At 49.0% G+C, this 16010-nt stretch overlaps 1 protein-coding gene across 1 annotated transcript in view; it reads right to left on the bottom strand.

Moving 5' to 3' along the window:
* Positions 1–15357, bottom strand: part of ARAP1 (ArfGAP with RhoGAP domain, ankyrin repeat and PH domain 1) — an 87316-nt gene extending 71959 nt beyond the window's left edge. Inside the window, 2 exon segments of the mRNA XM_087965915.1 lie at positions 14427–14571; positions 14574–15357. Of these exon segments, the coding sequence (XP_087822041.1) occupies positions 14427–14571; positions 14574–15102 (674 nt within the window). The 5' untranslated portion in view covers positions 15103–15357.
* Positions 15358–16010: the final 653 nt, after the last annotated feature.

The following is a 16010-nucleotide window of genomic DNA, read 5'->3' as shown; positions in this document are numbered from 1 at the left end:
TGGAACCAGAAATTGTGGATCCTCACTGGAGGTTTTTAGGAAGAAATTGGACAACCATTTGTCTGGAATGATATAGGGGGTTGGGCTAGATGACCTCCAAGGCCCTTCCAACGTTGCTTATTGGAAACCGGCTGAGAAAAATCGCAAAAGGAAGTTGGGTGACCTGTAACCATCATAAATAGATGCATGCTGGTTGCTAAGTGCCCGAATTTTGATCCGTGCCCTAAGGATGCCAGGATGGCCCATAAGTGCAAGAACCGGCCATACGTCACTTTTTTTTTCCACTACCGTCGTAACTTTGAACCATCACTAAATGAATTCTCGTAAATCGAGGACTACCTGTATATAGGAACTGCTGGGATTGGTAAAACCTTCAGGACGTTTGGCTTGAATCAGAGAACGGAGGAAAACCGAGATAGAAGAAGTACGGTAGGATCCATTTCCCTTTAATTTATTTGCTTAAAACGTTTATATAGCCGCTTATCTCGTAAAACCAGCTCTGGGCGGCTCCCAATTCAGAGTTTATACAGCTTATAAAACCACAGTCAGGCTATAAAACTAAACACATTAAAATGTTAAAAACAACATAGACCTGGCCCCAAGTCAAACTCCTAAGCTGCAATTAGTTATAGTGTGGCGAGATGGAGAGTGTTAGTAAATAAATCTATCTATGTCTGATATTAGCACAATTGAGAAAGTCCAGAAATATTTCACAAGAAGAGTTCTCCACTCCTCTACTCGTTGTAGAATACCTTATGCCACCAGACTTGAAATTCTAGAACTAGAAAACCTTGAATTACGCCGTCTTCGGTCTGACTTAAGCATGGTATATAAAATCATACATTGCAATGTCCTACCTGTCAATGAATACTTCAGCTTCAACCATAACAACACAAGAGCACACAATAGATACAAACTCAAAGTTAACCGCACCAAACTTGACTGCAGGAAATACGACTTCAGCAATAGAGTGGTCAATGTCTGGAATACTCTACCTGACTCTGGGGTTTCTTCCCCAACCCCCAAAAACTTTAACCTTAGACTGTCTACTATTGACCTCACCCCTTTCCTAAGAGGTCTGTAGGGGGCGTGCATAAGCGCACCAACGTGCCTACCGTCCCTGTCCTATTGTTTCTCTTATTCTTCTTTTATTTTTCTTATATGTATCCATTTCATGTATTCATAACTATGTATACACTTATACTTATTATCTTGTAAACAATTGGCAAATCAAATAAATAAAAAATAAAATAAATAAATAAATAGTGTGGCGAGATGGAGAGTGTTAGTAAATAAATCTATCTATGTCTATGTCTATGTCTATGTCTATGTCTATGTCTATATCTATATCTATATCTATATCTATATCTATATCTATATCTATCTATCTATCTATCTATCTATCTATCTATCTATCTATCTATCTCCATCCATATCTATCTATATCTATATCTATATCTATATCTATATCTATATCTATATCTATATCTATATCTATATCTATATCTATATCTATCTATCTATCTATCTATCTATCTATCTATCTATCTATCTATCTATCTATCTATCTATCTATCTATCAGTGAAATGCCCCCATGCATCATCACAAAATCTCCAGAACCGTAAAGCCAACAAACTTGAAATTTGGCCCGTATCTTCCTCTTGGCTTCTAGGGGCTCACTAAGAAAGGATTTTTCAAAAACACCATCAGAGCATTGAGAGTATTTCCTATATTATTATTATTATTAACACGCTCTGATGCTAAGGAGTTTGACTCCCCCTCCCCACCTGGAAAGAAATCTCTTCCAAAGGCAAAACACAAGCAGAGGAGTTTCACTTTCAGTTTCACAGCAGCATCAAGCAGCTTTAGTCCAGAACAGTTGAGCTAAGTCACGCCCAGGCTCCTTGCTGTCTCCTTCTTGCTCACCCAGCAAATACGATTTCAGTTTTCAAACAGCCTTCAACTCTCTCACCCACTGACTGACAGGACGCTAATCAGAGGAATACCGATGGAGGCTGGGAGGCAGAGGCAGAATTTCCACTCCCCCCTTATTTTCCTCCCAAAAAAACTAAGCCTGACCACGTAGTTTTGTAGCGAAGCATGGTTATAGAGCTACTTTTACAAATAAATAAAAATAGATAACTTTATCCTATCTTTTTCCCAACCGTTGGGGGCAAAAAACCCAGTTGAATCTCTCCTTGATGAATTTCCACCCATTATTCCCTGTCTGGCCTTCAGGGGCTTTGGAGAATAGCTTGACCCCTTCCTCCTCCTCTCTGTGGCAGCCCCTCCCTCAAATACTGGAAGATGCTCTCCTGTCTCCCCTGGTCCTTCCCTTCCCTAGACTAGCCATGTCTGGCCTATCCTCCCCTCCCTCTGCCACCTCCAAAATGCTCCTTGTCTCTTCCCAGGGGGGAAAAAAATCCAGACATTTGCACATTGGCGCCACTGTGCAGAGACCGGCTGGCCAGAATGAGGCTGGACTTGACTGACCTCTTGCAGAGGCCAGCCTGGTGCCCACTGATAATGGCCGGCCATTACAAAAAAAGAAACAAAAAACACCAAGATGGTCATTTCCTGCTCGGCCCTTTTTTGGAATCGCCCGTTCATTTTTGCCATCCTGGGTTTGCCACTTGGGGGGCTTCTTAGCCAAGCGAAAGCCCTGGGGAGGTTTCCGGGTTTTGGGGGGGGAGTGCAAAGGTGGCAGCGTCATCCTCCCAGCCGGGGCGGGGCCTGAATCCTCCGCCTACTTCTTTCAAAACTTTTTTTTTCTTTTTGCAACGCGAAAGGTCACAAAATGGAATCACAGGACCCCAAGGACACTTTTTAAAAAAAAAAAAAAAATGTCCGTGAACTTCATGAAAAACCCTGGAATTGAACCTGCCTGGTTAATTTTGTTTTTAAACTTTCTGTTGAAGCCAGGGGTCTCCAACCTGGGCCCCTTTAAGACAGGTGGACTGCAACTCCTCAGCCAGCTTTCATTTAGTGACCATATTAGAAGGTCCAAGAGCGCATTTCAAACTCCCCAGGGGGCACAAGATGAAATGTGACACGGGGGGTTCCTCGACTTACGCCCGCCATTGAGCCCAGAATTAATGTTGCTAAGGGAGACATTGGTGAAGGGAGCTTTGCCCCCTTGTACCGCCTTTCTTGCCTCCGTTGTTAAGTGAATCTCTGCAGTTGTTCCTCCCTCCCTCCTTTCTTTCTCCTCCCTCCCTCCCTCTCCTTTCCTTCTTTCCTTCCTCCCTCCTTCTTCCTTCCCTTTCCTTCTCTTCGTTCACCTTGTTTTAGTTTTTCCTCCTCTTCCTTTCCTTTTTCCTTCTTTTATCTTCTTTTCCTTTCCTTCCCTTTCTCCTTCTTTTACTTCCCTTTCCTTCACTTTCTCCTTCTTTTACTTCCCTTTCCTTCACTTTTCCCTTCTTTCACTTCCCTTTCCTTCCCTTTTCCTTTCTTTTCCTTTCCTTTCCTTCCCTTTTCCCTTCTTTTACTTCCCTTTCCTTCCCTTTTCCCTTCTTTTACTTCCCTTCCTTCACTTTTCCCTTCTTTTACCTTCCTTTCCTTCCCTTTCCTTCCCTTTCTCCTTCTTTTACTTCCCTTTCCTTCCCTTTTCCTTTCTTTTACTTTCCTTTCCTTCCCTTTTCCCTTCTTTTACTTTCCCTTTCCTTCCCTTTTCCCTTCTTTTACTTCCCTTCCCTTCCCTTTCTCCTTCCTTTACCTTGCTCTCCTCTCCTCCCCTCTCTCCTCTCTCCTCTCCTCTCCACTCCTCTCCCCCATCCTTCTCTCTCCCCTCCCTCCTCGCCCCCTCCAACAGCTAGATCCATTCGGTGAGAACCCCAGAAAAAAACCTCCACCGCTTCCCACTCCGGGGAGAGAAGACAAAGGCACCAAAGCAGAGCCCGAGAAAAAGCCGAGAATCGCGCCCTCCATCCCTCCATTTCCCCATCCCTCCATCACCCCCACCCCCACCCCCGCATGGCAGCAAAGAAACTTTCTCCGTCCACCTTTCTCTCCCGGCAGCAGCTCCTCCGGCAAACCCACCCAGATCCCGGCCAGGCTGGGCATTTCGTTCTCGTTCAGTTTACCTGGCCTGGCGAGGCTGGCAATGCCAGGGCCACGAGAGAAGCCCCCTGGCTGGCGTCTTGCAGGCAAGGAGCGGGAAGCCTGGGCATCTGGGGAGGGGGCTTGGACGGGGGTCCAGCGTCTGCAGGCTCACCAGGGCTGGTGGTTGGGGGTGGAGGAGAGGAAGGAGCATGCATGCGCACGCAGCCCTGGCTCTGGCAGGGGCATTTCCTGGTGTGGGAGGCTTCCTGCAAAGGCAGGACTTTGAAAAGGGGGCAGAGAGAGAAATGGGGGAGGAAGGCAGACGGAAGCAGCTTCACTTCCCTCCCCCCCACCCCCCACCCCCGCCCTCCAAGCTTGGCTTAAGTTCTTTTGTGTGTGGGGGTCTTGCAGAGCCCCCCCAAAGGGAGGAAGCCACAGGCGAGGGCACCAGGGAGAGGCGTGGGAGCATGGCAGCCGTTCAGCCCGGAGTGGAGGGTTTTATGGGGCTGGCACGATCGAGGCGGAATTCCTCCAGACTCGAAAAGGGAAAAAGAAAGAAAGAAAGAAAGAAAGAAAGAAAGAAAGAAAGAAAGAAAGAAAGAAAGAAAGAAAGAAAGAAAGAAAGAAAGAAAGAAAGAAAGAAAGAAAGAAAGACGGACCGTCCTGGACTTACAACGGTTCATTGAGCGACCGTTAGAGGTCACGTTCCAACTCTGCAAAGCGCACGGATTTGAAAACGTGAGACGGGTCGTCTCTGACTTACGGCCACCCCTGGAGAGAGGCCGTCGGGAGTTACAACGGCACGGGAAAAAAAGGGGGACGCCAGGACTGTTATTCACACTTACGACGGTGGTGGCATCCCCCCCAGGAGCAAAAAATTCGGCCCCTTTGGCAATGGACTCACATTTATGACGGTGGCAGTGTGATCAAAATCAACAAGGGAGCCAGATTCGCTCAGTGACCTTGTTACTCCCTTAACGGCTGCAGGGATTCACTTGGCAACGGTGGGGAGGAAAGTCGTAAAATGAGGCAAAATTGACTTGACGAGTGTTTCCTTCAGCAACGGGAATTTTAGGCTCAATGGTGGTCGTAACTCAAGGACTACCTGTACAGGGCTGATCCTTGAAGTGCAACCATTCATTTAGTGTCCGTTTGAAACTTACGGCGGCACTGAAAAAAAGGGATTTAAGACCAGTCTTCGACTTATGACCATCACAGAACCCGCATGGTTAACAGGGTCAAAGTTCACAGATTTGGCAAGTGACTCGTGTTTATGATGGTCACAGTGTCCAGCAAAGTCAACGGAGAAGACCAGATTCGCTTAACAACCATGTTACTCATTTAACGGCTGCAGGGATTCACTTATAACAACAGTGGGAAGAAAGGTCATAAAATCAGGGGTAGGTTGTCCTCGAGTTACACCGTTCCTTTTAGCGACCGTTCGAAAGTACAACGTCATTGGAAAGTGTGACTTACAACCGGGTCCTCACACTTACGACCATCAAAACACCCTCACAGTCATGGGATCACTGGAAGTTGTGCCTTTTGCCTGGAATGGTATAGGGCCGTGATGGCGAACCTATGGCATGCGTGCCACAGCTGGCACGCCGAGCCATTTGTGCCGGCATGCAAGCTGCAGGCAAACTTACCTCACTGCACATGTGTGCGCCTCACAGCTGATTTTCAGCAGGCTTGAGGCCTTTTATGGCCTCCCAGAGGCTTCAGGGAGGCTTCTGCAGGCTTTGCAGGCCGAAAACCCATTTTTCCGGAAATACCGGAAGTGACGAAATGGGCCTAGTTTTTGGCCTGCAAAGCCTGCAGAAGCCTCTGGGAGGCCAAAAAAGGCCTCAAACCGACCCAAAATCAGCTGTGATGTGCAGTGCAGGTAAGAGGGCAGCGGGGGTGGGTGGGTGGGGATTGCGCGCGCATGCGTAGGGGGCGTGGAGGGGCGCACATTGCCTTCTGGGTGCTTGGCACACGAGCATGCAAGCGTGCGCACCAATTTTTGGGCACCGGAGTCCAGAAAGGTTAGCCACTACAGGGTCTCCTGCTTGATCAGGGGGTTGGGCTAGAAGATCTCCAAGACCCCTTCCAATTCTGTTATTCTGTCATTCAGGTTTGCTGATTTGAAAGGGACCACAAAGGCCATCTAGACCAACCCTTAAGAAAAAGAAAGAAAGAAATCTCGGTGGGAGAACTGGCAATCTCTCTGCCCAGACGCAATCCGATTCATTGCGCTCAGGGAATGGGTTGCAGCTCAGCACATTTCGCGGATGCAAGGATTGTGGTGAATAAACAACGGTTTACTCAACAGCAAAATACAAAAAGAGTCGGGAGGGAGCTTTGAGGTCTTCTAGTCCACCCCCTGCTGAAGCAGGAGACACACACACACCCCTAGACTGTTATGGACAAAATGGCTGTCCAATTTCTTCTTTAAAAGTGGGAAACCATCAAAATGTGGGGGTTTTCCCAACTATCCTAGTTAAGCAAACCAGGATTTCGTGCAAACGTTTGAATGGGACACAATGCAGGACTGGAAAACAGCTGCATTTCTGCCATGGAAAAAGAGGGGACAGTAAATGAGATGCCAATAATCCCATGTGTGTGTTTCTTTGTGTGATGTGTGTGCGTGTGTGTGTGTGTTGTGATGCTGGGTGTAATTCTCCTCCCTCTCCTTTCTTCCTGCCAGAAAGTCAAGAGGTGCCTCCACCAACTCAGCAATTCTGAAGACACAGCATGATAGTTTCACACCAGTGTTTATTCTTTGTGGTTTCTCTCCCACTTTCTAAGTTTACCCTTCCAAGGTCTGAAAACAATAATCAAAAGGGAAATAAAAGGAAGCAAAAGAAAAGTCTTTTTTTAAAAAAAGGAGGGCCCAGAATACAGAGCAGAATGCAGAATAATAACAAGAGTTGGAAGGGACCTTGGAGGTCATCTAGTCCAACCCCCTGCCCAGGCAGGAGAGATCCTCTACCATTCCAGAATAAATAGCTGTCCGATCTCTTCTTAAAAACCTCCAGGGATGGAGACCCACAACTTCTGGTGGCAAGTAGTTCCGCTGGTTAATTGTTCTCACTGTTAGGAACTTTCTTTGCACTTTTTCCAAACTCTCAACGTCTGTTCTAGGTTGACCGGAGGGGTAAACATATTTTGATTCCATAATAGATCAATAACATTCGGAAAGTGGCTTAAAAAGACCCCTCCCTAATTCTCAGAGTCATAAGAGCTCTGACAGATAATCAGAGTTGGAAGGGACCTTGTAGGTCATCTAGTCCAACCCCCCGCCCAAGCGGGAGACCCTCCACCATTTCTGACAGAGGGCAGTCCAGTCTCTTCTTGAAAGCCTCCAGGGATGAAGCTCCCACGACTTCCGAAGGCAACTTCTGTTCCAAAAGGAGACTCACAACAACCTGACTTTCGAAACTCCGAATAAAATGTGAATAAAACGGCCTTCCAGTGCAGTTGATCTCTTGGTTCGGCCCTTTTAGTCGGGACTCACACTGGCGCCCATGTGGGGAGACCCTTCATCCCCAGCCTGATACCCTCTCGGCTTGCTGAATTCCCCTTCCACGCTCTCTCTACACCGGCTAGAAAGTTGCTTCTTTTGTTTTTCCTCTTATCGCTTGCGCGATAATCTCAGTAGATTTTTTTTTTTTGCCGCAAAGCATACGTGGAAAACCCGAGTTCCCTTTTTTTAAATTTCATGTTTTGAAATGAAAAATAACAGCCTGGTTAAGCCAGCAGGGGGCAGCACCTGCCTGATTCTACCTGAAGCTAAGGGTGAACATCTGGATGGGAGACCCCCCAAAAATACCAAATCACAGGGTGGCCCCCCCGATTCGCATCATTCATTCCTGACCGCTCAAAGTTGCAACAGCACTAAGAAAAGTGACTTCTAGCCGATCCTCACACTTACGACCGGTGTAGCTTACAATGGGTGCAGAATCTGGGGGTCACGTGATCTGCATTGGGGACCTTCCCAGCCAGCTTCCAACATGCAAAGTTCTTACTTACTTACAGATTAAGAGTCGGAAGGGACCTTGTCGGTCATCTAGTCCAACCCCGCTCCGCTCAAGCAGGAGACCTTACACCCTTTCTGACAGACAGCCATCCAGTCTCCTCATTTCATGACCGCACGATTCACTTAACAACTGCAGTGGTTTCACTTAACAACCGGGAGAGGGGGGAAAAAAGCTCGTCAAATTCAGGGGTGACTCACTGAATAATCTTGCTCCTGGTTCCTATTGCCGTCGTAAGTTGAGGACTGTGCAGGTGGATCTGGGAAAATATCGCAGAGCAACCTCACACACCATCCACCAAAATCGTCTGCTTTTATCCTACTGTGAGACTCAGCTCTGCAATATCCCAGAACGTAGACTAGTAGAGTTGGAAGGGCCCTTGGAGGTCTTCTAGTCCAACCCCTGGCTCCAGCAGGAGACCCTAGACCCAGATTGGATCCTGCAACATTATCCTGGGACATGGATACCTTTGTGAGATGTTATCCCATTTTCAGACCAATGGCTGTCCAGTCTCTTCTTCAAAACCTCCAGGGATGGAGCAGCCACAACTTCTGGTGGCAGGCAGTTCCACTGGTTCATTGTTCTCCACTGGTTCATTGTTCTCCACTGTTAGGAAGTTTCTCCTTTAATTCCTTTAATTGCTTCTCCCCTGGATGAGTTTCCATCCATAGTTCCTCATCTTGCCTTCAAAAATAGTTTGACCTTATTTTGCTATTTGACCCTATTAGACAATATAAATTATTTATTCTTGATGTTTTAAAAAATGTTTCTTGGATGATGTTCTCCTTGACTGGTTTCTTCTTGTCCTGCCTTCAAGGGCTTTGGAGAATAGCTTGACCCCCCCTCTTATTCTTTGTGGCTGCCCCTCAAATACTGGAAGATGCCATCATGTCCCCCGCTGGTCCTTCTTTTCCCTAGAGTAGACCTACCCAATTCCTGAAACCGTTCGTTGCATGTTTCCGCCTCCAGCCCTCAAATCCTCTTAGTTGCTCTTCTCTGCCCTCCTTCAACCTAGAAATAAAGGGGAGGGGGAAAATATTTCCTGACAGTAAGAACAATGAGCCAGCTTCTCACCTGGACCTGTGGCTGCTCCGTCCCTGGAGGTTTCCAAGAAGTCACTGGGCCGCCACTGGTCTGAAACGGGATAGCGTCTCCTGCTTGAGCAGGGGGTTGGACTAGGTGGCCTCTGAGGTTCCTGCCAGCCATCCCTAGGATTCTATGTAACCCTACGGGAGATCTCTTGAGACCCGAGTCAGGGGTTTCTGGGGTGTCGTTTCCGATTCGCTGCCTGCCCTGAGAGGTTTTGTGCAGATCTTCCCTTTCCTTTCCACGCTCAACCTCGTTGTTTCGAGGGCTTCCACAGAAAACCGGCCACGAAACCAGCGTTCTTCTTTGCAACGGTGGGACCAGATGACACGAAGACTCCGCAGGACAATTTCTAGGGAAAAAGGAACGGTCTCCACCTTTTTATTCTCAGAGCTTGGATGACATTCAGGACCACCATTATTAAGCACAAAAATTTATGTTCACATCAACCAGAGGCCTCCAAACTTGGCCACTTTAAGACTGGTGGACTTCAACTCCCAGAATTCCCCAGCCAGCATTACAAGGAGGTGGTGAGTTCTAGTCCCAACCTGAAGCATGAATAACAACTGGGTAACTTTGGGCCAATCACCAGGAGACGGGGAATTCTAGTCCCGCCTTAGGCATGAAGGACAGCTGGAAGGACCAGTCTGTCTCGGCCCAACCCACCTCACAGGGTTGTTGGGTGGAAAACAGCAAGAGGATTGGAGTACTAGGTACGTTAGCCACCTTGAGTCATTTAGGAAAACAATAAAGGTGGGATATAAATGAAATAAATAAAAAGGGTTTTGAATCCTCTACAGCAGAGGTCCCCAAACTTGGCAACTTTAAGACTGGGTGGGCTTCAACTCGCAAAATTATGCTGGCTGGAGAATTCTGGGAGTTGAAGTCTACCAGTCTTAAAGTTGCCAAGTTTGGGGACCCCTGGTTTAAGGACAAAGAGTTTCCAGCTGAAAATATACCATGAATAGCATAGAGATGCATGGTAGCTTTTCTTTTTCTTTCTTTCTTTCTTTCTTTCTTTCTTTCTTTCTTTCTTTCTTTCTTTCTTTCTTTCTTTCTTTCTTTCTTTCTTCCTTTCTTTCTTCCTTCCTTCCTTCCTTCCTTCCTTCCTTCCTTCCTTCCCTCCTCCCTCCCTCCCTCCCTCCCTCCCTCCCTCTCCTTCCTTCCTTCCTTCCTTCCTTCCTTCCTTCCTTCCCTCCCTCCCTCCCTCCTTCCCTCCCTCCTTTCCTTCCTTCCTTCCTTCCTTCCTTCCTTCCTTCCTTCCTTCCTTCCTTCCTTCCTTCCTTCCTTCCTTCCCTCCCTCCTTTCCTTCCTCCTTTCCTTCTTTCCTTCCTTCCTTCCTTCCTTCCTTCCTTCCTTCCTTCCTTCCTTCCTTTCTCTTAAAAGGAAGAAGAAAAGAAAGAAAGGGAGGGAAGGGAGAAAGAGGGAAGGGAAAGGCATGTGAATGAGATATGGATGGATGGATGAACGGATGGGTAGAAGGAGGGAGGGAGGGAAAGAAAAAGGAGAGGGAGGGAGGACCACAAACCCTGGCCCTAGACGCAGCTTCAGAGGATGCTTTGAACCGCACAGCAATCCAGGGCTGGAAGGGACCTCAGAGGTCATCTAGTCCAACCCCGCACCCAAGAGCATTATTCAAAGTGAGTTTCTATCTTTTGACCCACCCAGTCACGTGACCCCCAAGCCATGCAAAGCTGGCTAAGGAATTCTGGGAGTTGAAGTCCCCCAGTCTTAAAGTGGCCAAGATTGGAGACCTCTGACCTAAAAGGCCCTTCTGGGCATCCAAGCTTCTAACTTCCGTGCCTGGCCCTTTTCCCTTGCAACGGTTGGCCAACAACTCGTGATTACGACATGAGGCAGCCCTTTCCTTCCAGAGAACCAGGAAGTTTCTTCTGCAAATGTTTTCTGCTTGAGGGGGAAAAAAAATGTGGGTTGGCCAAGCCTGGTGGTTCTGATAGTCAGGGGTGGATCTCAGGTCAGGCGAAGGTGGATTAAGGAGCCAGAATAACTGGTTAGCAGGCCTGGATGGCAAGTCACCGCCTCTTTGGTTGGAAGAAGTCCAGGTATGGTCACGGAAGTTTTGGGGGAAGAGTTGCAGAGAAGATTGATTGGAGATCTCAGAATAACAGAGCTGGAAGGGACCTTGGAGGTCATCTAGCCCAACCCCCACTCAAGCAGGAGACCCTCTACCATTTCAGGCCAATGACCGTCCAGTCTCTCCTTAAAAGCCTCCAGGGATGGAGCAGCCACAACTTCCGGTGGCAAGCAGTTGCACTGGTTAATCGTCCTCATCATCGGGAAATTCCTCCTCAATTTCCACGTTGCTTCCCTCCTGGATTAGTTTCCATCCTTATGGCTCCTTGTCCTGCCTTGAGTTGCTTTGGAGCATAGCTTGACTCCCTCTTCTTTGGGGCAGCCCCTCAAACATTGAGAGGCTGCTATCATGTCATCCCTTCGTCCTTCTCTGGGCTAGCCATGCCCACTTCCTGCATATATTTCAGCCTCCGGTCCCCTAATGTTCTGACCCAAACCTTGTGCCAAGGAAACAAACCCAAAACGGAAGCAACAGCAAAACCTTTTAATGATTCTTTAGGAATTCCGTTCCTTCCCGGTTAAAAGGCTGTTTCCAACTCATTGTCTCTGATAAGAAGGAGCCTTGCCAAGGTGGTGCAAGGCTGCCAAGAACACTAGATAAAGTTGCCAAGAAATATTCCAAACACAAAGAGTCTCCAAACACAAACTAAGAGAGTCCGAACGTCCACAAGGCTTGAGGGCAAAAACGTCTTTGCTTCCTGCAAAGAACTCTGGTTTCTCAGCTGGCTTGCAGCCTTACTCCTGCGTCTCCCGTGCTGCTGCTCTTTCCTTCGAGCAGCCCTGCGTGCACACACCCTGGGCACAGGCTCCTCGGGGGCCTCTTCCTCACTGCTGCCAGCCCCCACAAGCTCCGAAGGCCGCACTCCACTCCCTGATGGTCCTGGCCCCCTTCCTGCCTCACATGCAGGCCCCTCATCCGAGTCCTCGCTCTCCAAGGCCTCAGCCGTCCGCACCCGCTGCTGGCGAACCACAACACCCCCTAATCATCCTGGTTGCTCTTCTCTGCACTCTTTCTAGACTCTCAACATTTTTTTTTTTTTTGCATCGTGACGACCAAAATTGGATGCAAATATTCCAAGTGTGGCCTTCCCAAGGCCTTATAAAGTGGTGTTAACACTTCACGTGATCTTGATTCTCACCCTCTGTTTATGCAGCCTAGAAATGTGTTGGCTTTTTTGGCAGCTGCTGCACACGGCTGAAAGCAATTTGTAAATATGTAAAATATATAAGAATATAAGATAGAACTAATTACTGACAAAGATAATGATTACTGATAGGTGTATATCAAATGTACTAAGACCCATAAGATGATAATATTTGTAGGTGTCAAATGCTGTTGAAAATGTGATTATGATTTGCGTTGTACTGGTGGAAAACACCATAAAAATCTATTTTAAAAAAAGTTCGTGAAATGGGGCAAAACTCGCTGAACAACTGTCTCACTGAACAGCAGACATTCCAGACTCAGCTATGGTTGTATGTCGAGGACTTCCTGCATTGTGCCTAACGCATCGCCTTACACCGTACCAAAATAATCCACGTGTGACCTTCCTTTTTCTCACCTTCCGACAGAAAGCAAAGCCTGTTTTAGCAGAACCCTTGTTGCTTGGAGACGCGTTGCATACTACGGAGGGAGGTACCACCTGTGCTGTACCTGTGCCTTTTGTTTTTCTTGCCTAAATAGAGAACCTGACTTTTGTCACTGTTGAATTTCATTTTGTTCGATAGGGTCCCAGGTTCAATTCTGTCCATATCCTTCTGTATCTTAAGCCTTTATCTTCTGGGGTGTTGGCTATTCCTGCTAGCTTGGCGTCGTCTGCAAATTTGATGAGTTCCCTTCTATTCCCTCATCCAAATCATTGATGAAGATGTTGAAGAGTTCTGGGCCTAAAACAGAGGCTTCGGGTACCCCACTGCATAGTTCCCTCCCTGTAAACGCAGTTCCATTTAAGGACTAACCTGTTTCCCCCAAAATACAACCTACCCTGAAAGTAAGTCCTAGCTTGATTTTTACGTGTGTGCCCCAGTCGTGGGATTCAAATTTTTTTACTACCGGTTCTGTGAGTGTGGCTTGGTGGGCGTGGCAGGGGAAGGATACTGTGAAATCTCCAGCCAGAGGTGGGATTTGCCGGTTCTCCGAACTACTCAAAATTTCTGCTACCGGTTCTCCAGAACTGGTCAGAACCTGCTGAATACAACCTCTGGTGCGCCCAATATAAGCCCTACCCCCAAAACAAGCCCTAATTAAGACCCCGCCCACGCCAGAGTGGAGGAGTAAAAATTAAGCCACAGTGGGGATGGAGGGGTGGGGCCGCCCTACTGTTTCCCTTTGGACAGGTGTAGCCAGGCCTCGCACACCTCAACACCTGCCTTGCCGGCCCATTTCTTCTGCAGCCAGCAAGGCTGGCCAGGCTTTCCTGAAGGCCTCTGTAGGTGAGAACAAAGTTCTGGATCGATCCAGAGGTCTGTTATCGGCTGCAGAGGCCTTCAGGAAAGCCTTGCCAGCTGCAGAATAAAAAGAAGTGCCTGAAGGCCTCTGAGAGCGAAAAGGAGGTTAGTGAGGTTAGTCAATGGATGACATTCCCCAAAAATAAGACCTGGTGCCTTTTTTTGGTGGCACAAAAAATATCAGACGGGGTCTTATTTTCGGGGAGACACAGTACACCTTGAGTGCAGTTGGTCAGCCAGTTACGCATCCATCTGGTGGTGATGCTGTCTAAACCACATTTTTTTTTATTTTATCAACTAGTAGGTTATAGTCTACTTTGTCAAATGCCTTTCGGAAGCCCAAGTAAATCGTATCGACCGCATTCCTCCCGGTCCACTAATGTTGTCCCCTTTGTCAAAGAATGCAATAAGATTAGTCTAGCACAGGGGTGTCAACCTTGCCACTTTAAGACTTGTGGACTTCACTCCCAGAATCCCTCAGCCAGCAAAGCTGGCTGAGGATTCTGGGAGTTGAAGTCCACAAGTCTTAAAGTGGCCAAGGTTGGACAACACCCTGGTCTACCACGATCTGCTTGTGGCAAACCCCTGTCGACTTTTGGTTACGACTTTAGTGTTCGCTGATTCGTCACTTGATTATCTTTTCCAGAACCTTCCCTGGCATACTAACATACATACTCACCCATGCTTACACACTCCCCCCCCACCTACCCCCGTGTTGCACACGGGTGTGAGCTTACCTTGGCTTGGCTTTCTGAGGCACCGCCCTGGGGGGCAGCGTGGGTGGGCGCAGCGGGACGGGCGGCTTGCTTTCCAGCTGGTGGCGTTTGGCGGGCAGCGGCGGCAGAGGGGCCAGAGCGGGCTTGGCCCCTTCCTCCAGGAAAAGGGGCTGAGCCTCTCGCCAGCTGGCTGCGGGGAAGGGTCCAATCCCGAGTCCAAGCAAACATCCGCAGGGAAGTCCGGAAAGGAAGCGGAGAACTTCACGGGAGGGTGGCAACTGGTCCTCGGAGGGATAGGGGGAGGAATAAGGGGGAGGCCGGCGGGGGCTTCGGACCCCCGTCCTGGGGGCGCCCCCTTGCTCCTTGGTCCTGCCAAGTCCGGCCTGGCCTCTTGCTCCGGCAGGGAGGCAGCGGCGCTCGTGCAAGTCCGGAAGATGTGGCGTTTCATGGGGATGGGTCTCCTCGGGGGAAGCCGGGGACCTCCGGGGGGCGACTCGGCGAAGACCTTCGCCAACGCGGAGAGGATGCGCTTGCGATGGCCGGGCAGCAGGACGCCGAGGCGGAGGAGGCTCTCGTCGGTCAGGGGCTGGCAGTCCTGAAGGCACCTCAGCTGGCTCTGCTCAAAGGCCTCGGTGTACTGGTCCAGGCGGAGAGTCCGGAGCCACTCGGCCAGGGCGAGCGAAGGCCCCTCCGCCATGGCTCTGGGGGCGGGGGGCAGGGAGGGGGCCGCTCAGGGGCTTCCTGGCCAGCAGCTCAGATGGGGCCTCTCCAGGTGTTGTCGTGTTCTCAGGATCCCCGAGGAGAGGGAGCACTGTGGAGGGAAGGAGAGCAGCCTCATCAGCGGCCAAGCCTGGCACCGCCAACCCAGAAGGGCAGGTTCGCCATAAACGCTCTGCACGTCTGCAAAAACATGTGGCATTTCATGGGGATCGGTCGCTTCCTTCCTTCCCTCTCTGTCTTATCCTTCCTTCCTTTCTTCCTTCCTTCCTTCGTCCTTCCTTCATTCCCTCCTTCCTAGATTCCTTCCTTCCTTCCTCCACTCCCAGCTTCCTTCCTTCCCTCCCTCTCCCTTCTAGATTGCTTCTTTCCTTCCTTCCTTTCCTCCCTCCCTCCTAGCTTCCTTCTTTCCTTCCCTCCCTGTCCTTCCTTCCTTCCTTCCTTGTCCTTCCTTCCTTCCTTCCCTCACTTCTAGCTTCCTCACTTATTTACTTCCCTCCCTCCCTCCCTCCTAGATTCCTTCCTTCCTCCTCCCTTCCCTCCTAGCTTCCTTCTTTCCTTCCCTCCCTCCCTGTCCTTCCTTCCTTCCTTGTCCTTCCTTCCTTCCCTCACTTCCAGCTTCCTCACTTATTTACTTCCCTCCCTCCCTCCCTCCTAGATTCCTTCCTTCCTCCTTCCTTCCCTCCCAGCTTCCTAGATTCCTTCCTTCTTTCCTCCACTCCCAGCTTCCTTCCTTCCTCTCCCTCTCCCTCCTAGCTTCCTTCTTTCCTTCCTCCCTCCCTGTCCTTCCTTCCTTCCTTGTCCTTCCTTCCTTCCCTCCCTTCTAGCTTCCTCACTTATTTACTTCCCTCCCTCCCTCCCAGATTCTTTCCTTCCTCCTTCCTTCCC

The sequence above is a fragment of the Notechis scutatus genome, chromosome 5 (genome assembly GCF_049901735.1).
Source record: "Notechis scutatus isolate UNSWTSFEM ecotype Mainland chromosome 5, rNotScu1.2, whole genome shotgun sequence".
NCBI lineage: Eukaryota > Metazoa > Chordata > Lepidosauria > Squamata > Elapidae > Notechis > Notechis scutatus.
Note: the sequence above shows the minus strand (reverse complement) of the source record. Positions and strands in the feature narration are given on the sequence as shown.